The following is a 24,584-nucleotide window of genomic DNA, read 5'->3' as shown; positions in this document are numbered from 1 at the left end:
TCCAGAGGCTTTAGGCTATGTCCCCGTGTGGATACCTCATCATAACACATATGTGCTGCGAGACCTCTTTTTCCTTTAGCATTCCATTGAGATTGCCCCTATCTCATCCCCAGACCATATGGGAGACAGGATTAATGGAGAATAGAATAACACATAGCTCAGAGCTGAACTGTGAAATTCTTGGTGCTCTCTGAGCTTGGCAGTTTGCTGTCAGACATTTCAGTACCAGACTAGAGAACATTATCAGTGCTGATGAGTGTACTGCTTGCATTCTGCTTATATAGAGTAGCTTGCCTTGCCAATCTTGGTGGGGTGGTTTTTTCCCCTTGGTATTTCCTTGAACAATCAAGCAGAGGACAATACACTAATCAAAGAACTGCAAAAGAGAAAACCACACCACCACCCACACCAACCCTGGCAGGGCAACCTACTGTATAGAAGCAGTAAACAAACACAACACTCATCAACACTGATGATGTTACCTAGTCTGGTAATGAAATCTCTACCAGCAACAACTAAGCTCAGAGAGCAGCAAGGACTCCACAGAGAGAATTAAGATGCCCTTCATTACCCTAATGATAAAAAGGCATTTCCCCTCTTATTTCAACACCATTCAAGGCCACTTAAAGTGTGCCAAAACCTGTTAGATTTTCTTACTTTGGATGGAAGTCAAAGGACTAGCAGGAATAGTGACTGAGAAGGGAATTAATCAAGGCAAAAAAGGAACTGCAATTGGGATAGCCAATTTCAGCTGGCATCATTTTCTGCTAAGTCAAGGATGGGTAGATAGCACTATAATTCAGAGGAAGCACTATGGGGAAAAACCTGTAAAAACTGAGTTTTTTAGAGCATTACTATATCTTACTGATAAATTGTGCAGCAATTACAATGGGTCCCTCCCCACAAACCTCATAAATTATTTCCCCCTCTCTACAGTATGTACTATACAATGATAAGCAAATATTTGCAAATAGGCGTAACCACAGCACCTACATGATTTGCTCAATAGAATAGAATAGAATTTTTTTTTATTGGCCAAGTGTGGTTGGACACACAAAGGAATTTGTCTTGGTGCATGTGCTCTCAGTGTACATAAAAGAAAAGATCAGTGAGAAAGGAGAAGTTAACTCAGGTCTCATTTGTTACCCATGTAAATTCAGTTTGTTGGAATCTGAATTCTGGGAATTGAAGTCCACAAGTCTTAAAATTGTCAAGGGTGAGAAATAATGGTTCAGAGTACACCACATGCTAAAGGGGAGGAAGGCATCAAGAATGGGTAACTTTGGAAAGCGAAGGAGGAGGAAGAGAAGAAGAAGAAATAGAAGTAAATTTGTGAAAGACTGAAATATCAGCAAACTGGAAATATCAGTAAACTGGAGGAGTAGAACAAACTACCTATATCAAAACTGATGATATAAGCTCCTAGGAAGACCTCCCATTCTTACTAGAAGAAGAATATGTTTTGCTAAGGAACTATTAAGAGCACAGCAGAGGTATTTGCAAGACTTTTTCTCAGCAAATGGCAAAAGGCAAAACAAATTACCGTACACCAAATACACAGCCCTTAAAAGCGACATTTGGCTTCTTCCCTGCAATTAAAGAACAATGAGCCAAGGCACATGACCAGTCGAGTTCCAATCTATTAAGCCTCTAAACAAAAGTTTATGCCACTCCTCAGTTTCCAAACAGAGCATTATTGTTTTGTAGACATTTAGGAATATTATCTGGAAAGGAGAAAATGACATGCTATGTATTTTATTAGTTTGCCCAATAGATTGGGAAAATGCTAGGAATTGAATTAGGGAGGGTCCTTCCACGTTTCAGTTTACATTGTTTTTTCCCCCTGATCAGCAATATTAAAGAAACTGGTTTGATGTGACATCTGACTGCACTGCCAACGAGACAGTAGAAGTCAATAGTCACACACACACACACACCTTGCTATCAGGTTTATAAGCTTCCATTAAACCCAGTAAGATGCCTAGGTAAAGAACTGGTGAAGCATGGAGGAAAATAATAGTATTTTACCAGTGGGTACTGGAAAAACACAGCTTTTTCGAGATAAGGAGAATAAATATCCATGTTGTTTGACGGAGTGATTAAATAGAGAGGATTTGCATAATCAAAGTCATTATAAAGATTAAGAATGAACAAGGCTTCCCCTTACAGTAATTATTATTATTTCAGAGTCGACTATTCTAGCATTAATATTTAGATCATAAGCAAGCAAATTTCCAGAAGGTAAGGAAAACACTTGCCCCTTTTATACAGGATGGGAAATGGAAGATGATATTGTATGGGAGAGCAGGAATAGACAGACAGGAACAAATCCCAACACTAGGGCTTTTTAAAACCCTATCAAAATGTCCCACAAGTTATAAGCCACATTCTACTTCAGGAAAATCTTGGGAAAACATTATGCCCAGTCATAATGTGCTAGGAATGTGCAGTATTTCAAATTCATTTCCTAAAATTGTCTTCAGAGCCCAGAGGGGCAGGAACAGAGTCTCTCTTCAAGGGATTAAAGCAGCTACATCTTTTTTCTGAGATTGAACAGCAGGCTCTTGAGAAAGACACAGCTGCTTTAAAAAACTCAAAATGAAATGCTGGAGCTGTGCTAGTGCCCCTATGTACTTTAAAGGAGCTTTTTGAAATCAAAATAGAAGTTCTGTGGCTCAGTGGCTGAGACACTGAGCATGTCGATCAGAAAGGTTGGCGATTCGAATCCCTAGTATAGGTCTTCTGCGTGAGCAGGGGGTTGGACTAGATGACCTCCAAGGTCCCTTCCAACTCTGTTACTGTTAAAATGATGTCAGGGGAAATCAGATCCATGGCAATATTTTTCCAAACTTGGCAAATTTCAACTGGCTAGGGAAGTTTATGCTGGCTGAGGAATTCTAGGAGTTGAATCTACGCATCTTAAAATGGCCAAGTTTGAAAAACACCGTTCTGGAATCTGCACAACACCACACAAAGTTGCATGGCGGCTGTTTCTCAGAGACCCCAAATTTAGAAGGCCAATCGGAGAGCATGGCTGATAAAAGTTTTATGTCTGCCATGTAACTACCACCTTTTACTTCTGGAAAATTTGGGATACCCTATAATTTTCAAGGAATTGGTCTTTTTCAGTGTCCTTAAACATGTAAAGAAAGAGCCAAATGGAACAACTTCATTCCACAATTGCTCTTAAATTCGAGCTTCACTTTGTACGACAGGCATGCAAGGTAGATGATTAGAGGCCTTGGATTATGTTCTACGGAGCTACGAAGGCTGTCTTTATCTGCAACCTGGCATGTTTTATGGCAGCATGCATGTTTGTATGGGTTAGCATGCATGTTTGCTTGGTTGTTTTTTTTTTTTTTAAATCACTGATTTAAATCAACGGCCATTTCTGATCATTTAAATGAGCGATTTGAACGTCTGTCTACATCCATGCACCCTGCTGCCATCTCATCTCAAAATCCTCTTCCCTAGAATGGCCATCCACCCACCCAACACGCTTGTCCCAAAATCACAAGGCCGCAGAGCAGTGTGAATGGGTGAATATGGCCAGAGGGTAAGGAAGAAGAATTAAGTGACAGATGGCAGGCAGGTGGACAAGGCCATTTGGAAGTGGGTAGGTGCAGGAATGGTGAGTGGGCTTGCTTACTGGGAGACGTCGGCGAGGTGGTCCCTCCCTCGGAAGTTGTCGTGGTAGATTTGGTGTCAGGTGAGATTGCCAGGCGGGGCATACCTGGAGGTGGCGGCGCCAACATCTGGGTAGGAAGGTAATGCCCGGGTACCTTCACTTGACCACCTCCATTTAACTAGGGACACAATATAAAAAAAACACAGAGCAAGCCATTAGCACTATCCACAGGAGTCACCTGCCCGCCCAGAGGAACCTCCCCCCTCAAAATGGGGACAGTGGGCGGGCTTCACTGGGGACCCTGGGAATCTTGGCCAGCTCACCTGACTGCAAATATGGAAGATCTATTCAATTGTCACTGCTAAGAGTAAAATGTGCCCTCCAGGTATAAAAACTCTCACAATCCCACCTAAATGGTCTAGCTCAGGGGTGGGGAACGATGGCCCCTTTACAACCTGTGGATTTTGACTCTCAGAATTCCTGAGCCAAGATGGCTCAGGAATTCTGGGAGTCGAAGTCCATAGGTTGTAAAAGGGGCCAATGTTCCCAACTCCTGCTCATGTGGCCACACTGGTTTCTAAGAAATCTATCAAGCGGCTTACACTGTGACACTGTGCTAACAAGCTGCATTTTCTGTGCTCTTTATTACTCTTTAGCATTGCAAATGTAGGTTGAGATATTGCAATTTTTTTGCGCAGATTGCCAAAACTGAATTTATAGCCACAGCCACAGAAATAACCCAAAATGCTTGGGTGCATTCATAAAATATCACAAAAGAGCAACGGTGCTATTATGATACGTCTAGTGGCATCAAAATTCTTTTTCTCATGATTTTTATGTATGTACCTGAATATTGTATATAAGTTTGTGGATGTTATCAAAACATTACGGTACACAAAAAGAATTTTGATACAATCGTACGTGATCACATAAACTGCTCTCCTATAGCATATTGTTTTACAGTGCCAAATAGGAAAACACAGAGAAAGATACTGTCAATTGTGGACTGAATAACATTTGTAAAGTAAAAAAAAGAAAAGAAAGGAAAGAATGGCGGGAATGTTAAAAATTGGGAGGAAATCCAGAGGAATATATTTGAAAAGCATTCTTAGTGCTCCTATTGCAGTTAGCACCGTATTGCCTGTATCAGTGGTTCTGAACCTGTGGTCCCTGGACCTCTGAGGGGAGGCCCAATGTCACCAAAGAGGGTCGGTGAAGGCTTGAAGAAATGTTATAATTTAAATCTTATGCCTTGGGGGTTCGTGGCCACAAAAGGAATTTAAAGGGGGTCCCTGGTGAAGAAAAGGTTGAGAACCACTGGCCTAGGTAACATCATTTTCAGCCGGGGTGGGCTGCTGGGAGTTCACAGGAGTTCGGGAGAACCTCTAGCTAAGTTTCTGTGCAGTTTGGAGAACCCCCAAATCCCACTCCTGGTTGGCCCCTCCCACCCCTCCCCTCCCCTCCCAGGAGCCCCCACACAGCCCATTTCGGATGCAGTGCAGGGTGCAATGTGGAGGCTCGGGGAGGGTGAAAAACGGGCCTACCAGAAGTTCGGGAAGGCTGGAAATGGGCCCATTTCCAGCCTCCAAAGCCTGGGAAGGCCGTTTTTGCCCTCTCGGAGGCTCGAGAAAAGCCTCCGGAGCCCCGGGAGGGCAAAAAGCCCCCCCCCCTGCCATGGTGCAGGAGGCCGACTAGGCCACGGCCACCATTGCTACGGCCACCATTGCTACAGCCACCCAGCAACTGGGCAGAGAATTCATTGCTAAAATTTTTGAAGCCCACCCCTGTTTTCAGCTCTGTCTCTAGCCTATGTTTTCAACAGCAGAGAGGATTGATTGCAGCAAGGCTGCAACCACAGGTATTCAGAAGCAAAACTAGCTTCCAATTGTTCTGTCTGTGCCTGTGTATGTATGTGAGAAAGAGAAACAGAAGGTAATAATTCCTTCCATTGCTGCCCTGCACGTAACTAATACATTAGCTGCCCTTGAATGGCACCGTCCACCTGGATGGGCACCTAGCAGAGACAGAGGAGAAGAGAAACAAGCTTGACTTCCAATAGCAGACATTTGTGTGCATGTCTGTACACATATGGCCTAGATGCAGCTTTAATTAGGAGAGCAATGAGAATATTTACTATTCAAGCTCTCTCTTTATGGCTCTCCACCACCAATCACCACAATCATTCACAACCTGCCTCCAGAAGTTGTGAATGCTCCAATAGTGGAAGTTTTTAAGAAGATATTATATAACCATTTGTCTGAAGTGGTGTAGGGTTTCCTGCCTAAGCAGGAGGCTGGACTAGAAGACCTCCAAGGTCCCTTCCAACTCTGTTATTCTATTCTATTCTATTCTATTCTATTCTATTCTATTCTATTCTATCCTATCCTATCCTATCCTATCCTATCCTATTCTGACAATTAATGCTACTTTTTAAAAAATTTATTTAACTTGATAGCTCTTTCAGAGGGGCAGTTGGCATCTTCAGCACATACAGATAGTCCTCGACTTACGACCACAATAGAAACCCAAAATTTCTGTTGTTAAGTGAGACGTTTGTTAAGTGTTTTTTTAATCCCATTTTACGAACTTTTGTGCCACATTTGTTAAGTGAATCACTGCCGCTGTTAAGTTAGTAACTGGCTCTTTAAATGAATCTGGCTTCTCCATTGGCTTTGCTTATCAGAAGGCCGCAAAAGCTGATCTCGTGGCCCCATGACACTGCAGCCGTCCTAAAGAAGAGTCGGTTGCCAAGCCTCTGATCACATGATCATGGGGATGCTGCAATAGTCATTAAGTGTGAAAAATGGTCCTAAGTCACTTTTTCCAGTGCTGCTGTAATTTCGAAAAGTCGCTAAATGAACTGTTGTAAGTCGAGGATTACCTGTACGGAGTTGATTAGGTGAGGCAGATTCTACTACTCCATCTGAGGATCTCAACAGTTTTGTCTAAACTTTTCTTTGATCCCATTCTCAGCATCCTCCAGGCCCCGAACCAGGGGCAGTGTGACAGTCTATTTCCTTCTTGCACGCGTTCTCAGCACAAATCCTAAATGAGTGTGAATTCATTACCTCTTCACTAGCATCGCCCCGCCTATGAAAACAGCATGCAAATACAGGGCTTCTCGATCTCGCTTTGATTATTATTTATCTAGTCCAAGGAGGATTATACCGTATCTTATTTCAAGATGTACAATGCGACTATAAGCTACATTTTCCATTCACTAAACCCTTTACATACCTTTGGTACAAATGGCATTGGGCTTTGTGAACTTGCCCGAGGCATGCTATGCAAATTACAGTTAATTACCATCAATGTTTTGAAGATCTGAGGATTTAATCCTCCTCAAAGGCACACATTGTTTTGTGTCCTGTTCAAAACCCACATACGTGCAGGTGGCACTTAACACTTTTAAAAGTCCTCCATTCCTGATGACTGCGGTGATGTATGTGTCCTTGAAGGCTTTTATTTCTCCTTGGTGACAATGCGGTCTTCCTCCAAGATGGGTTTGGGTATTATTATTTTTTCTAACTTCACAGTCTAACTTAGAGCCTTGGTCTCTGATAACTGTAGTATTATTTGTTTATTTGCTTGTTTGTTTGATCATTAAATTTCTGTGTTGCCCGTTTCACTGATACAGCAACTCTGGGGAGCTTACAATATAATAAAAAGTTAAAAAAAATACTGGAAAGCAATTAAAATTAGAAAAACTGAATAGAAAAGCTAGATGCCAAAAACTGAGATGATGGGTGGCTTAGAAGTGGGGATCTAAGTGAAATTTCATTCCCAGAAACAGCTAAGCCTTGGTCATCAACCTCCAACGTAGCAAGCCCTTCTCAAGACCTCAGACCAAGCGGCAGAGCTAAGTTTTTAGGCTCTTCCCGAAGGCCAGGAGTATGAGGGCTCACCTCCAACAGGAGAATGTTCCAGAAGGTGGAGATCATAGCAGAAAGGCTGTTCTCCTGGACCTTGCCAGCCAAAATTCTTTGGTCAACAGGCTCCAAAGTTGGTGCTTTCTGCAGTAGTAATAGTAGTACTGTAGTAGTAGTAATATATACTAACAGATTTGACCCTGCTTCTCTCTGTTCAGCCAAGGTCAGATAGTAATGCTGCCTGCTAAGGCTTAGCTGTTTTAGAAATGAAATTTCAAGAACAGAAGGACAAATCTCAGCCCCAATAACCATCCTCTGCCCCAATTCCAAGTGTCATCTTTTTAAATTTATTAAGAATAATTGCTTAGAACCAAGCTATGTCATTTTAAAAATACTTCAGGGCATTATTTGAAAGTAAAAATAACTGATGCCAGGACCAAACACAACACAACACAAAGCAACAAAACATAAGGACAATGGTGAGCATTTCAGTCAAGTATGAAAGTGGAAATGTGGGTCCAAGATTGAGATGATACAATGTGGCTTAAACCTTTCCCCCCCCACCAAATTTGGCAACTTCAAAATGAGTGGACTTGACCTCCCAGAATTCATGGTGGCTGGTGAATTCTGGGAGTTGAAGTCCACTCTTCTTAAAGTTGTCAAGTTTGAAAAAAACACTGGCTTAAACTTTGTTGTTTAGGGAGTCTGGAAGTCCCAACACATTTAGAGAACACCAGGTTGGAGAAATCTGGCTTTAAGTATGCCATTTAAAAAATATATAAGTGTTTTTTTCATGACGGAACAAAAACACTGAAGAGCTTGGGGAACTGCTCAGTTGCACTGGTATTTCAAATAAACTGCCATGCCGTTCCTCCTTGGACTCAGGGAGTCATGAACTAGACCACGGGTCTCCAACCTTGGCAACTTTAAGAATGGCGGACTTCAACTCCCAGAATTCCCAGCTTGCTGGCTGGGGAATTCTGGAAGTTGAAGTCCTCCAGGCTTAAAGTTGCTAAGGTTGGAGACCCCTGAACTAGACTGAACAGAGAGGCATTAGGGACTATCCACACCACAAGACAAAAGGCGACAGGAGTTATAACCCTGGCAAGTTCCTTACCGGTCCTGGTTGTTGATTGGATGGGTCACAAGCCAATGAGACGAGGTCTTTCAGTGGGTCCTGTGGATTCAGATGAGGCGGGTACCTTATGGCTGTGTGCGGGAAGTAGGTGGAGGCCGCCTGGGGCAGGATCGAAGTGGTGGGAAAGTGCAGCGCAGAGGAAGGGTGGGGACTTCGAGAGATACCTGCAGAGGGTGAGAGAGAGAGAGAGGAAACTGGGCGGCCTTCATCAAGAGCACGCACCCAGACCCTCCTGCTCCCAGGCACCTCTGCAGAAACGATTAGAAGGGCCTTCCTCCATCTTCCTCCTCCTCCTCCTTCTGGAGCAAGCAAACATCCCATCTCCTTTCCCCTCTCCAACTTCCCTGGACAAGTCAACAAACCCTACAGGAATCTCTCACTCCCATTTATCTTTAGCTCATGTATTAGATGTTAAGGGGCCCAAGTACCACCAATACTATCCTCTGGGGGGCAACATCTGGCCTTTGGCCACACAGCCAGAACTGTACTCTGATCCCACAAAATTTCACTGCTAGCTTCAGAAAGGCAGCGGCACCTCCCTTGACTTACTGCATGAGCACTAAATCCCAAACTTCCTAGAATTCTGTTAAATCTTTACAAGTGTGGCTCTGCTGGCTGAAGTTTTTAAAACCTAATCTTTCTATCTTTCTCTCTCTCTCTCTCTCTCTCTCTCTCTCTCTCTCTCTCTCTCTCTTTTTGCTTTTCGCAAATAAACCACATTCAAGAGAATTTGGGTTGCCTGATACACTGAACTATTTTTTTCTTGACTTCCACAATTAATAATACTCAGAAGAATTCTGGAAAAAAAAATAGCTGAAATGATCTGTAAAAATTCAATTCTACCCTATCCTGTGCCAGAAAGCCTCCTTCCCTAACTTGGTGCCCTACAGATTACCGCGTGGATGGGAGCTGTAGCCCAAATATCTAGAGGGCACCAAGTTGAGGAAGGCTGCCTTTAATTTGGGCAATTCATCTGAGTTCTACAATAAAAACTACCCACTTGGTCTGCAAAGACAGTTAAATTCAAAAGACGCCAAACAAATGTAATATTACAGAGAGAAAAGAAAAAATTGTAACGCAGAATCATAGAATTACAGAATTGGAAGGGACCTTAGAGATCTTCTACCTCCCTGCCTCAAATAACTAAACTATCAGAATTCACTCATTTCTTCAAGAGAGATCCAGTTTTCTTCTCATTTTAACAGCAAAAATGTTAGATGCATGTACAAGTAGTCCTCAATTTACGAATCTTCATTTAATAAGGCTTAAAGTTATGATGGCCTTGAAAAAGTGATCTGTTCTCAACGTTCTAGTTAACCGTCACATTACCCCAATGGTCATTTGAGCATAATTTGGGCCCTTGGCCACTGGCTCATAGTTATGATGGTTGCATTGATTGTGGCTTGCAACTTTCCCAACCAGCTTCTGACAAGCGAAGTTAATTGGGGGAAAACCAGATTCGCTTAACATCCATGTGATTCACTTAACAATCACAGGTATAAAAATTATTGTAAAATCATTTTGTAAAATGATGACTCGCCTCACGACCGCATCGCTTATCAACCAAAATTCTGTTCTGTTCCCAACTTCGTAAGTTGAAGACTACCTGTATAAGCAGTGGAGGAATAGTTTAGCTAGCAGCCTTGCCCTCTTCCTGTAGTTCATAACGGCAATTTTTCACTTTATTTGAAATGTTGCATGGATAAAGTCATATATTATGTGCACGTTCATCACTGCTTTGAGGTTTCATTTTCATTTCTTTATTTTGCTTTTTAAGTGCAAATAATTCTGGAAATTTGAGAAAAGGGTGGTTCCCTGAAGACATAACAAGCACCTACCAGTTAGGGCTGTGTGCACAGCTGGATTCTGTTACAAAATTCCGGGATAATTTCTTCCCAAAGTTAGACCCCTGAGAGGAATAAGCTACATTTTTGCTGATTGCAGCAAGGAGGCTTCCAAAGCAATCTTTTCCTCTAATAAAGTTATATTTATCTTAACTCAGGCAGTTCCTTTGATGGGGGCTGACCTATGCTAGCATTAGCTGCTGAATCTAGTATATTTTTGAACTCTTCCAGAACTATTGAATCTTCCATCCCATCTCCTAAAAGCATTCTGGCAATTGTTGCTCGGGAAGATTAATAGCAACTCTCCCTCGGAGAACTTCTGACAATGCAGCTTCTTCTCATCTCTTCCCACGTTGCTGAACTGCCATTCTTAGGAAGAAGGAATTACTATGAAAAAGAATAAGCAAGCAACCTTTTTATAATTAGATCCTTGAGACCTATGCCTACCCACAGGCTGTTCTAAAAATGGCAAACAGGCAGAACATAAGGAAGGAAGAAAAATGAGGATTTTGAATGCTCCCCTAGATGAGGAATTATTAGAAAAAAGAAGGAGACACTCATGTCTGATGCGTGCATTTTCCATGGAGATGTTTAAAAACAAATAACATTATTAAAACAATCAGAATCCTCTCCTATACACTTGAAATAGTAAAATAAGGATTCGATATCAGATCGGCATAATAATCATGATCATGATCATCCTTGCCCTTCATAAAGCAGCTTACATACCACTGTGTACGGCAATGACAGGACGGTGATGCTGGGTGAACAGCCGGGGTGAAGTGTCCTGCGGAGATGGGCTGTTGAAGGGAGACTTGTCCATTTCTGTCTTTTTCACAGTTGGAGAGATGCCTGGAGAAGAGATGGGAGGAAGAGGCGTGTTACAATGTCATTGAAATAGTTGGTTGCTGGCATCACTACGCCCTCCAAAACAGCGTTTCCCAACTGTGGCCACTTTAAGGTGGGTGGACTTCAACTCCCAGAATTCCATAGTCAGCACAGCTGGCTGAGGAACTCTGAGAGTTGAAGTCCATCCACCTTAAAGTGGCCAAGGTTGAGAAGCACAGCTCTAAATCTCTCTCTCTCTCTCTCTCTCTCTCTCTCTCTCTGTGTGTGTGTTCCCAATCTTGGCAACTTTATGAAGTATGGATTTCAACTCCCAGAATTCCCCAGCCAGCCATGGGTGGGGAATTCTGGGAATTGAAGTCCACACATCTTAAAGTATCCAAGATTGGGAACTCCTGGTTTAAACTATATTTCTGTTCTTTCTGTACAGCTTGGAACCATCCTTTAACTACAGCATGTTTTTCAGAGATCTAACCAATGGAAAAATGTCAGCTTTTCTGGTCGTTAGTATCATTTACAGCAATGCCCTGGACTTCCCAACTATAAAAAGGGAACAGGTGTTTTTCATGAAGCACAGTTCATGTACGTGATTTAGTTCTATCAAGCATATCTTGTTTTTTGTCACTTGGCGTTATCCTTTCCCATGTCTGTCTAGCTCTCTCCTTATGGCTCATTGGTGCTGAGCCACTATGAGCCATTATTACCAGATACTGTTCAAGATTTACCTGTAGAAATTTTTCTCTTTTGTAGAAGTTTTTCTATTGTGACACATTGATAGAATGGAGTTTGCTCCTAGGTGGTTGTTTGGAGAATCCTACAAATGGGCTTCTATCCTTTCCTATAAATATCAAAGCCCCCCTCCCCCCCCCATGTGTGCATGTCTGCGACAGGATGCAGTTAATCTCCTCTATCTGCTGGCTCAGATTTATCTGGGCCAGTTGGTTTAGTCCATGCCACTAAAAGGTTTAGTCCTTTCTCAGACACTCATTTGGAAGGATTTTGCAGAACAATCCAGGACAGGATTGAAATTAAACCTCTTCTTGCAAAGCATTTAAACATATTTCTACTTGGGGAAAAATAGGTGAGCATATTCCCCCTTTTTTTAATTCTTTGCCTAAATGCAGGCAAATAATAACCACAACAATATTACAATGTTTATTGAATTAATCGTTAAGTGATTATTTTTTAAAAAAAATCCCTTTTGAATGAGGAAAAATAAAATATTCCAATTAGATAACAATGGTTTTATTTTTAAAAAAACATGTAACATCTATGTATGTTAAAATATTTATAACATCTGTAAATGGAAAACATTTTCTCAAATGAGTACAGAACCACCGAAAAGCCAGATTCACTTAATGACTACAGTGATTCTTTTAATAACTATGGCAAAAAGGCCATAAAATTGGGCTCAATTAACTGCCTTCTTTAGCAATGGAAGTTGTGGCCCCAATTGTGGTCATAAGTTGAGGACTACCTGTAGAGAGCTTTCAGAAGCAGCCCTGCTACAATCAGACCTAATAAGTGTTGATTCCCTAGAATTTCCATGCATTGGTCCAAACCTTTTTTTGAAGCCATCCAAACTGGGAAGCTGCACAGCAATTCATCAGCAATATTTTCTCAGTATGCATCAGTTAAAACATTACATATTGAAAATAATCTTGATGTAATCATATTGTATGTATAATCATATAAAGATAGCTTTCCCCCTCTTTTGTATACATATATGTATATAAAACATGGGTGCTGAGAAGGGGAAAAAACAAGTGGAAGATGTATACATTAAATGATTCTGGAATTTAGTCTCGATATTATTCTACTTGATTCAGAAGTAATCCTGTATTGTCAGTGAGACTGATTGTGCTCTCCTGCAGACTGTTTTTTTTTAAAATGACTTTAATAGTCTTTCATTGTTTTTAAACTATTATTGTGGATATTTTGGGTTATTACATTCTTATGGTTTTATGTTTTTAAATCTGTACGCGGCTCAGAGTCACATGTGTGAGATGGGCAGCTGTATAAATGTACCAATAAATACATAAAGTTTAAAATACAGTAGATAATACATTCCCAAACAATATGGTAATGTAATTAGAAAAAAAATTAATTTTCCTCAATCTTCAAAGAAAGTTATAAAAATCACAATGATTTGTTGATTTGATGGCTAAGTATTTCCTAGTTGTTATCTATCAATACAGGATTTCTGGCATATCTCTATATTCAGTAGTTCAGACAGATCTGCAACAATTACACTGAAAGTGTCCTTGGTGCTGTCTGAGCTTGGTTGTTTTCCTGCAGATGTTTCATTATCAAACTAGGGAACATCATCAGTGTCACCTAGTGTGGGTAATGAAACATCTGCAAGAAAACAACTAAGCTCAGATAGCACCAAGGACCCCTCATTTGAACCCTGAACTACAAATATTCTCCTTTATGGGTACCAATTACACTCTTCACATGATTGTTGGCAGTTCCTGGGGGCCTAGGATGCTGGCCCTGAAATTAGAAAACAGGAAGCCGGTGAAAATGCTAAATATTCTGCAAAATGTCTCAAAGGTGCTTTTTCCCCCCAAAAGGCAACTGGATTGTTGTTGTTCTTTTTCCTTGAGGAAGAAGAAAAAGACATTTCTCTTCCAAGATGGCTTCTCAGTTGTGACTGGATGGTGGGGTGATGGAAAGATAGGAAGGATAGAACTTATCCTTCCAACATCCCTCCCTCCCCACCCTCCCGCCAACACCATGATCCAGTCACAACCATCACAACTTCTTTGATGAGAAGCGAAATGTCATTTTCTTCTCTTCCTCCTTCTTCAGGGGAAAAAAAATAGTCCAGTTCCCTTTTGAAAAAAACAACAACCCAATACCTTTGAAACAGTGGTGGGATTCAAATTCTTTTACTACCGGTTCTGTGGACATGGCTTGGTGGGCGTGGCAGGGGAAGGTTACTGCAAAATCCCCAGGCAGAGAATAGATGTGGGGGGGGGGGTAGTCAGAAGTGGTATCTACTGGTTCTCCAAATTACTCAAAATTTCCGCTACCGGTTCTCCAGAACTAGTCAGAACCTACTGGATACCACCTCTGCTTTGAAACAACTATGACCTGTATGTCCGAGGAATCTCTATGGACATTTATTCTGCAAAGGCATTTAAACTGGCAGGGAGGCCAGGCCCATCTCCCGCAGACTTACTCCCTTCCATGTCCTCCGTCCAGTTGCGGCTGCTACTTGTGGGAGAGCTAGGGGAGGCATAGTATTCACCCCCAGGGCTGGTATCCAGATCATCCTCCATGGATCCTGACTTGTGCCGTTTACTCCTTATGGGAAAAAAAGGAGAGACATGGTTTTAATACCCTTTTCCCCTGAAAATAAGACTTCCCCATATAATAAGCACAATTGGGCTTTTGAGTGCATGCGCTAAAATAAGCCCTCCTCAAAAACATTTAAAAGCATGCGCAGCCGGTCCCCGCCATTTCCCCTGGTTAGGGTTAGAGCTGGAAATCAGAGGAGCCCCGTCTTGCTCCACGTGCCCCAAAACAATAAGACCTCAACGAAAATAAGGCCAAGTGCTTATTTCAGGGTTCAAAAAAATATAAGACAGGGTCTTGTTTTCAGGGAAACACGGTAGCAGTTTAAAATCGAAGAATAACAGTCTCATCTAACTACATCATTGTCTTTAACACCTCTTCAAAAGCAGCATAACCATTGCAGTCCTCGACTTACAACCACAATTGAGACCCAAATTTCTGCTGTTAGGTGAGGCGTTTGTTAAGTGAGTTTTGTCCCATTTTATGACCTTTCTTGCCACAGTTGTTAAGTGAATCACTGCAGTTGATAAGTTAGTAACACGGTTGTTAAGTGAATCTGGCTTCCCCATTGATTTTGCGTGTCAAAACATTGTAAAAGTTGATTACATGACAGCAACAGTCATAAGTATGAACTAATTGCCAAGCATCTGAATTTTGATCACATGATCATGGGGCTACTACAAAGGTCGTAAGTGTGAAAAATGGTCAGGTCACTTTTTTCAGTGTCGTTGTAACACTAAATAAACTTTGAAAGTCGAGGACTACCATGAAGGGCAACAGCTATCACAGAAGCTAAATTTTGAAAGGAACTTCCTCCTCTTATACTTCATTGCTCTGGGTAATAATTCACTAAGCCCAAGAATTTAGGATTGCTCTGAGGAGCTTTACATGATAAAATATGATTCCAAAGAGAGGCAAATGAGGTAAGAAAATCCAGGCGTAGTAAACAAACTGCAATTATTCCCTTAACACAGTCCTAACATGATGGTGGAAGGAAAAATAAAGAAGATAAGAGAAAATAGAAGAAGTTTTGAAGGACAGGCGTTTTAGTAGAGAGCCTGGCACAAAAGAGTAAAAGAGGAATTGTTTTAAGGGATAGGAACAAAAGACAGAACAATCTCATATTGGGATATATCAGTGGAGTAATAAAAAGAAAAAAGATCATGGAGGATTTCAGAGGCATCTAAGGGCTCAAGAACGCCAAGATAGCAACCGTGATCATGTGACCAAAGTCACACCGTTTTTTCTCTGAGAGTTTGTGGATAAGGATTAGGAGTTTGTGCAAGGTCTGGTGGTGAGTAGCAAACCAGGTAGGGAGTGAAGGAATGGCATTACAAAAGGTAAGAGCATATCATCCCTCCCAGTTGAACATCCACTAATCTATTGCAACAATAGTAGCTTATTTTATTTATTATTTATTTATTTACATTTATATCCCGCCCTTCTCCGAAGACTCAGGGCGGCTTACAGTGTGTAAGGCAATAGTCTCATTCTATTTGTATATTTACAAAGTCAACTTATTGGCCCCCCCAACAATCTGGGTCCTCATTTTACCTACCTTATAAAGGATGGAAGGCTGAGTCAACCTTGGACCTGGTGGGACTAGAACCTGCAGTAATTGCAGGCAGCTGTGTTTTAATAACAGGCTTCTTACAGCCTGAGCCACACCGCTTCCCCACCCCGTGCAAAGCAGGTCTCGAATGTATAAGCTTCTACATCTAGGATCCCTCCCTAGATGGGATTTTGTCTTTTGTTCTTTTTAATTCACTTTTTTAATGTTCTTGTCTAGTTTTGTTTTGTCTCTGTTAATTTTTCTTTTGTATTTTGTATTTTAATCGTCTAAATAAAATGAAAATTGATTAAAAAAACAAAAGGTAAGAGCGTTCACAGCAGGTCAGAGCTATCTTTTTTTTTTTCTAATTAAAAGGTGGTGGAATTCCTAAAGGTTGAGATGGGAGCATTTTTGGCTCGTAAGAGTATGTCTCCAGATGATCCCCTTTACAATTTCAATACTGATCTTAAGAGCACAGTAGAAGCGGTTGTTTCAGTGATACAGAAAGAGCTGTCAAAGATTCCACCTTCCACTTTCTCAAGCAATTTGCATCCCAGATGTTTGAGACATGTGGATGTGATGTGGTTGAGTAAGTCAGGATCATGATTCAGGTTGTTTAAAAAGTGAGAAAGGAAGGAGAAAATTGGAGCATGAAAGCTACAGCCTTCTAGCTTGAAACCCGACCTTTCACTTTAGTTAGAAGAAAGACTACATTAAATCAAAATCTGAAAAACAGAATAACAGAATTGGAAGGGACCTTGGAGGTCTTCTAGTCCAACCCCCTGCTCAAGCAGGAGATCCAATATCATTCGAGACAAGTGTAATGTAAAAATCATACGTTGTCTGCAAATACAGGAAATCCTCAACCTACAACAGTTCGTTTAGTGACCATTTGAAATTACAGTGGCACTGAAAAAAGTTACATACCACTGTTTTTCACACTTACAAACGTTGTAGCATCCCCATGGTCATTCAAAGTTACAACAGCACTGAAGAAAAGTGACATGACCGTTTTTCACAACTATGTATCATCCCCATGATCATGTGATCAAAATTCAGACGCTTGGCAACTGGTTCACACTTACGACTGTTGCTGTGTTCCAAGGTCGTGTGATCACCTTTTGCAACCTTTCGACAAGCAGAGTCAATGGGGAAGCCAGATTCACTTAACAACCTGGTCACAAACTTAACAACTGCAGCGATTGATTTAAAAACTGTGGCAAGCAAGGTTGTAAAATGGGGGTAAAACTCACTTAACAATTGTCTCGCTTAGCAACATAAATTTTGGGCTCAGTTGTGGTTGTAAGTCAGACTATCTGTAATTAGAAAATAATTTCTACTTGCAAGGAATGGCTGGATAAAAATCCTAATTCTTGAAGACCCACTTCTGGGTATCACCCAATTTTGTTTGACCTGATATCCTTCCAATTTCATCCGTTGCATCCTCAGTGGAGTAAACACACACACACACACACACACACACACACAAACACACACGCACACACAGCTAGTTTAACAGATACAGAAGGAGGGAGGGAGGGAGAGGGAGCGTGCAAGTATAGACTTACCCACTGGAAGAAGTGCTGGGGAGCGTCCGCCTCATCCCTGTACTTGAGGGATTCAGGTCGTATGCTAAGTGCCCCTGCAACTCTCCCAAAGAGAAATTTGGACCTGTGCCTGTCACCACTGGTGCTGTGAATGACAGAGGGAGAAGAACCATCAATAGTAGGAAGAGATAATGAATGATTCATAAAACAATGATGCGGGATGGACTTCTCTGCTTTCATCAGTGGTGCTCTGTCAGAGATGATGACACTGTTTCTCAACTATGGCAACTTTAAGATGTGTGGACTTCAACTCCCAGAATTCCCCAGCCAATACAAATGGGCTGGGAAATTCTGGATGTTGTGAAGTCCATACATCTTAACGTGGTTGAGGTTGAGAAACACTGAATTAGACTGTCAAGTGGATGTGGGGAATTCTGGGAGTTGAAGTCCACCCATTTTAAAGTGGCCAACTGAAACACTGGATTATGGAGTAAAATGATGTGATATAGTGAAATAACTATACAGTATCTATAAATATGCACTATAAAAATAGGCCTATATATACATATACATATACGTCTTTGGTTATTCGGGTTTTCTCCCGCATAAAATTGGAAGTGTCTTTTACGCGGGAGAAAACCCGAATAACCAAAGACCTACATACAAACACCCGCGAAAACCTCAGAAAGCATATACATATACATATACATATACACACACACACACACACACCGGTACATACACATGTACGTATGTATGTATGTAACAGAACTGAAGAAGCTTCTTAGATGAGAAGCGAAACACTTTCAAAGAAAAAAAAACAAGAAAGTCCAACTGCCTTTTTGAAAAAAGCACTTTTGGGACAACCATGAACTTGGATGATTGAGAATCTCCATAGACATCAGATTCTGGTGTATAAATTGCATGGAATAAATTCACAATGCTTTTGAACTGGCTCCTGGTTTCGTGCGCCAGAAAGTAATTCCATCTTGCCTGGGTTCAGATTCAGCTTGTTTCCTCTCATCCAGAACCCAACAGCCTATAGACAAAATTTCAACAGTATAGCCATCTTGAGCATCATCAGAATCAACAGATGACTTTTCCCGGTAGCTGGGAAATAGATATTAAAAGTAAAAATACTATAATTTTTACAGTATTATAATGAGGAAATGAAAATGAGGGAAAAAGAATGGATTATATTAACAGTGTGGAAAAATTAGCAAATCTTACTCATATCTGCATTTCAAATAATGTAACATAACTGACAGAAGTGAGAATTAAATAGGGGGAAAAAAAAGAACTAATAAGGATACAAGCTACTCACTCCGGGAAACTTGGATAAGTTCTGTGACACTGAACACACCTGACGTAACAAAATTCTCTTGAAAATCTGCTGCATCTGCAAAAGAGATTTTGGACTCATTCAGAAACTGCTACAATAATCAGGTTTTTTTCTGAAGTGTTCAATGTTTTTAGTGTCAAGTTTTGACTTAGAGAAAGAAACCTCTTATACTATAAATCAGGTAATTAGCATTTAATCCTAAATATTCCAGACTGGATACTTTTTAAACTCTTTTCTCCCATTCATCATTTATCCATTTTTTTAGATCAAAAAGAACAAGAGTCTATGAAAGCAGCCAGCCAAAGAAGTTTGACCCTAAAATAATTTAATATTATATAACAGCCACTGGCTATGTCAGTTTTGGATGATGGAATAATTTTAACAGCATGAGGTTGAAGAAGGCCTTTATATAAAAAGTACCGAATTGAAGTGGTTTTTACAAGCTGGTTGTCAGTCCCTTTCTGAAACTCATTTATGTTTTTACTGATGTCTGTATTTAACAGTGACATGATTGGCTTTATTGATAGGTTTTCCCATTTGTCTATTATCTTAAAAGTTGCCACAGATGAGAAACACAGATTTAGAGATTTGATGACCGAGGCTGGTTGAGGGTGTTCATTCCATGTTATCCTCAAGGCTGTGGTGGAGTCTGATTTGGTTTGGAATAAACCAGTGTTCCTTTTTTTTACTAAATTGAGAAGGTGGGAAGAGACAGAACAGGACTCCAAACCAATCCTATTTCTAAGCCTGCCTTGAGGTGCTTCTCCATTACTAATTCATTTCCTGATTGGATTAACCCTCGAGAGAATCCATCCTTCCATCAGTCGGTTCCAAGTTCCAGGGTACCATCCCACCTAATTCTTTCAGCATTTGTATTGTAAGTCCAGGGAACCACAGACCGACAGCTTCATACATTCACCCACACCTTTCCTTTGTCCTTTTTTTGCTGTTGCTCACCCAGCGTGATTATGGGTTTACTGTCCTCCTGGTCAGAACCGATTCCCGTCCTGGGACTGCTGCTTTGATCTGAATCTGAAAAGAAAAGAAATTGTGCATTACATTTTACAGCTCTACACAACCGGGGTCTACACACATACATTTGTCTTCTTTTTGGTTTTGGTGTTTTTTTTCTTTCAAAAGTTGCTTTCCATAACCAGTAAGTTTATAGCAGCATATAGGGCTGGCTGACCAAAACACAATGTCAAATTTATTTAGACAAAGCGAGGTGGCTTTTTCAGACAGCCACTCATTTTGGGAGGCAAGAACATGCATTAAAGACGTAGTTTTAATATTATATTTTTGCTGTAAGGGAAAAAGATTTGTGTAAAGTTGGGGTGGGGGCCAGGTCTCCTGCCTGGTAATTCTCATATAACTTAGGGGATTTTAGTATTAGACACTTTGACTTAAAACACAGAACATAGAATCATAGGGCTGGGAGGGACCTTGGAGGTCTTCTAGCCCAACCCCCCGCAATGCACTCTTATACCATCCTGGTCAAGTAGTTAACTAGTCCATTTTTGAAAATCTCTAGTGATGGACTACCCATAACTCCAGGAGGCAAACTATTCCATTAATTGTTCTCACTGTCAGAAAATTTCTCCTTATTTCCTAGTGGGCAACCATTTAAATATGAGCCAGCAGTGTGCTGCAGATGCCAAAAAAGCCAACACAGTTTTAGGCTACATAAACAGAGGGATAGAATCAAGATCACGTGAAGTGTTAATGCCACTTTATAATGCCTTGGTAAAGCCACACTTGGAATACTGCATTCATTTTTGGTTGCCACAATGGAAAAAAGATGTTGAGACTCTAGAAAGAATGCAGAGAACAGCAACAAAGATGGTTAGGGGATTGGAGGCTAAAAAATATGAAGAATGCAGGAACGGGGTATGTCTAGTTTGATGAAAAGGACTAGGGGAGACATGATAGCAGTGTTCCAATATCTCAGGGGCTGCCACAAAGAAGAGGGAGTCAAGCTATTCTCCAAAGCATCTGATGGCAGGACAAGAAGCAATGGGTGGAAACTAATTAAGAAGAGAAGCAACTTAGAACTAAGGAGAAATTTCCTGACAGTTAGAAGAATTAATCAGTGGATCAACTTGCCTCCAAAAGTTGTAAATGCTCCAACACTGGAAGTTTTTAAGATGTTGGATAACCATTTGTCTGAAGTGGTGTAGGGTTTCCTGTCTAAGCAGGGGGTTGGACTAGACGACCTCCAAGGTCCTTTCCAACTCTGTTATTCTGTTCTATGTGGGAACTCTCTTTGACAAGCTTCCACCCATCACTTCTTGTCCTGTCCTCTAGTGCTTGGGGGTCAAGCCCCTCTTCTCTGTGTGAGCTCCTCTTGGGTGATGGCAAAGGAAGGTCAGTGGCTGGGTCACCTCAGACCACTGAACGCACCTCTTGGTAGCAACCTTTGTCAAGACCCTCAGTCTTCCTTCATCAAGGTAAAGATGAACAGAGGCCGCCGACCACAAGTCCAGGCCCTACTAGGTTGCTACGGCAACCGCCAAACACTAATGGGTGCTTGGAGTAATGTAATTTTTGCAGTAATGGTTGCCCTCCTCCCCATAATCAGCCCTCCCTTGACAGCACTCACTTCGCAGCCGGGGTGGGTGATTAACGAGCCGCCAATGCAGATGAAGTGTCTCCCTCCTCGCCCTCCCTTCCCTTCCCTTCCCTTCCTCTCCCTTCCCTTCCTCGGCTCTCAGCCATGCAGGCAACACCTGACCTCAGAACTCTGTTGGCGCCACTAAAGCCAGGCATGTGATGCCACGAAGGATCCTAACCCCGTGCTGTCTATTTGAGCATGATGAAATAAACATTGCCCATTGATGCAATCCTTCCCCCTTAGAGATGGGGAACACATGGGACGGTCTTAGGCTGTATTTGCTCTTCGTCCTGCAAGTTTGGGTACAGATAGATTCTGTTGGGTCTCGAAGTAATTTGGTACTGGGCAGCAACAAAATTTCTGACTCTCCTTTCAAGAGCAGTAATATCCAAGAATCCTTTCCCAGAGAAATCAAGTTGCTGAAAAGGAATGCAAGAACTGGAGCTTGCAAAGAGGGAGGGAGAGAGACACCAGAAAATAATTTTTGTGTAAAGGAATTTGCGTGGGCTCTTCGGTTCTGATTGCGCTCAGAGATTCTTTTTTCTGAATGCTCAAATCATGGGCTATTCCATGGGGCACTTTGGGGCTGTCCCTGGAGCGCCGGTGCCATCTCCCACTGTTCCTAATGTCACCCTTCAAGTAGCCGAGTTGATTTTTATAGGGGCATTGCGCCTGAAATCTCAAATTTCAGGACTTCCATTTTGAATTTTGATACTCCCAAATTCCCACAGAGTCGGTGGAAACTTCCACTTGGAATCGTCTCCCTAGTTCCGTGGCTCTTTTTCCTATTCTACACGCCAACGCTTCCAAAATGCCATAAAATTCTCATAACTGCACGCCAGCGATTTTGGAATGGTTTCTGCCTCTTCCCCTCCCCCAAGGCTCCTTCTCCAAAACCTCATGGATGGTGAAAAAATGATAAGATATGAGGGGCTGGCCATTTTTTAGCACACTTCTACATGGGACTAAAGGAAGAGCAAGCTGTAACTGGCCCTTGTTATTAGGGCTGTGGTGAGTACGATTGGAAGCTGTTGAGAGAATAAATGCAGGGTTTGCAAGGTGATGAATGTGGCTGTGTAAAAATGGCCATACAGGCAGTCCTCAACTTACGACCACAATTGAGACCCAAATTTCCATTGCTAAGCAAGGCAGTTGTTAACTCAGTTGTTAAAGGAATCACTGCAGTTGTTAAGTAAATCATGCAGCCGTTAAGCGAATCTGGCTTCCCCCTTGACTTTGCTTGTCAGAAGCTGGCTGGTAAGGTTGCAAAGGGTGATCTCATGATCCCAGAACAGTGCAACTGTCATAAATACATGCCAATTACCAAATGGACGAATTTTAATCATGTGACCAAGGGGATGCCTTCACGGTTGTGTGAAAAACGGTCATAAATCTCTTGTTTCAATGCCATTGTAACTTTGAACGGTCATTAAACAAATGGTTGTAAGTCAAGGACTACCTGTAGTCTGCTATCTGAGCCATTGTTTTGCAGCAAGATTTAGGTGGTAGATCAGAAGACTGTAGTAAAGAACAAAATAGAGTTTCTTGTAAGTTTGAAACTTGCTGATTACTCATATGGTAGCAACTAACATGCTGGCTGGGGAATTCTGGGAGTTGAAGTCCACACATCCTAAGGTCACCAAGGTTGGGGAAATCTGCATGCAGTCTTCTGAATGAAAAGCATAAATTCTCCTCCTAATTCAGCAGCGTTCGCATTGCATCATTCCTGCAGAGGTCCTGCTCTTACCACGTCCAGCTAGTTCCCTTCTCAAAGGAAATGCACTTTGCACACAGTCAGGTGCCCTTTTTGCTCTCTGTTTTTAAGAACTTTTTTTAAACAGAGGGAAGAAATGCTGATGCTCGGGGTCGTGCCATCAAAAGGTATATGACCCTTTTTTCAAAACCATCCAGAAATTGGCAGGCTTAGACTAGGGGAGGTGATTAGATCACTCTGGAAGTTCCTTTGAATGTGACCAGTTCTGAATCCAAGGCAAGGGCTGAACCTCTCAACTTGAGAAAAGAGCCAGAGGGACTTGTGCAGACAGCAGGAGCGAAGGCCACTGAAACAAAACCCTCCTCTCTTCCACCCTTCCCACCTCCTGCTTTCCCTTCCCTCATCAGAAATACAACTCACGCCTCACATGGGCTGCATCCCAGAACTCCTCGTTCTCTCTCGCTCTGCTTTTCATCTTATCTAAAAATAATCAAGCTCTTTGGGCAGTCAGTGCAGACGCTGAGGTCAGCACTATAGGTTCCTACTAGCATCCTGGATTAGCCAACCCACCACCTCCTCCTTTCAATCGAGCCTCTTTTTACTTTCTTCCCATAGCACGAACTCACACGCACACACACACACACACACACACACATACTGATCCCTCACTTTCTTATGCAGCAACCCTTGGCTAGAATCCACACGTCCCTGAATATCCTTGATGCAGCCAGGAACATTTTAAAGTGTCTTTTTATTATCTTCCCCCCCTCCCCAAAGTGTGTGTGTGTGTGTGTGTGTGTGTGTGTGTGTGTGTGTGTGTGTAAAGTGAGAGAGATGCTTGAGCTGCTCCAGTTCACCTGACGCAGCCAATTTTCCTAAGACTCCAGTACTTGTTTTATTACTATTCTGCATACAGTATAATAACAGCAAAGTCATTCTACCTGCACAGGTGATCCTTGACTTATGATCACAATTGAGCCCCAAATTTCTGTTGCTAAGCAGTTGTGAAGTGACTTTTGCCCCATTTTATGACTTGCTTGCCACAGTTGTTAAGTGAATCACTGAAGTTGTTAAGTTAGTAACACAGTTAAATGAATTTGGCTTCCCCAACATTTTTGCTTGTCAGAAGGTTGCAAAAGGTGATCATATGACCCCAGGATACTGCAATCTTCGTAAATATGAGCCAATTT

The 24,584-nt window shown here is 41.7% G+C and overlaps 1 protein-coding gene across 3 annotated transcripts in view; it reads right to left on the bottom strand.

The window, feature by feature from the left end:
• NFIC (nuclear factor I C) overlaps positions 1 to 24,584 on the bottom strand; it is a 316,258-nt gene that overhangs the window by 35,680 nt on the left and 255,994 nt on the right. For all 3 annotated transcript variants that reach the window (XM_058163357.1, XM_058163358.1, XM_058163356.1), the window contains 7 exons: positions 20,027 to 20,101; positions 19,052 to 19,126; positions 17,749 to 17,872; positions 14,513 to 14,637; positions 11,209 to 11,331; positions 8,615 to 8,799; positions 3,650 to 3,806 (listed from right to left, as the gene is read on the bottom strand). In XM_058163357.1, the coding sequence (XP_058019340.1) occupies positions 3,650 to 3,806; positions 8,615 to 8,799; positions 11,209 to 11,331; positions 14,513 to 14,637; positions 17,749 to 17,872; positions 19,052 to 19,126; positions 20,027 to 20,101 (864 nt within the window). The remainder of the gene's footprint in view (positions 1 to 3,649; positions 3,807 to 8,614; positions 8,800 to 11,208; positions 11,332 to 14,512; positions 14,638 to 17,748; positions 17,873 to 19,051; positions 19,127 to 20,026; positions 20,102 to 24,584) is intronic.

Source organism: Ahaetulla prasina, chromosome 1 (genome assembly GCF_028640845.1).
Source record: "Ahaetulla prasina isolate Xishuangbanna chromosome 1, ASM2864084v1, whole genome shotgun sequence".
Lineage (NCBI taxonomy): Eukaryota > Metazoa > Chordata > Lepidosauria > Squamata > Colubridae > Ahaetulla > Ahaetulla prasina.
This window is presented reverse-complemented; position numbering and strand designations above follow the sequence as displayed.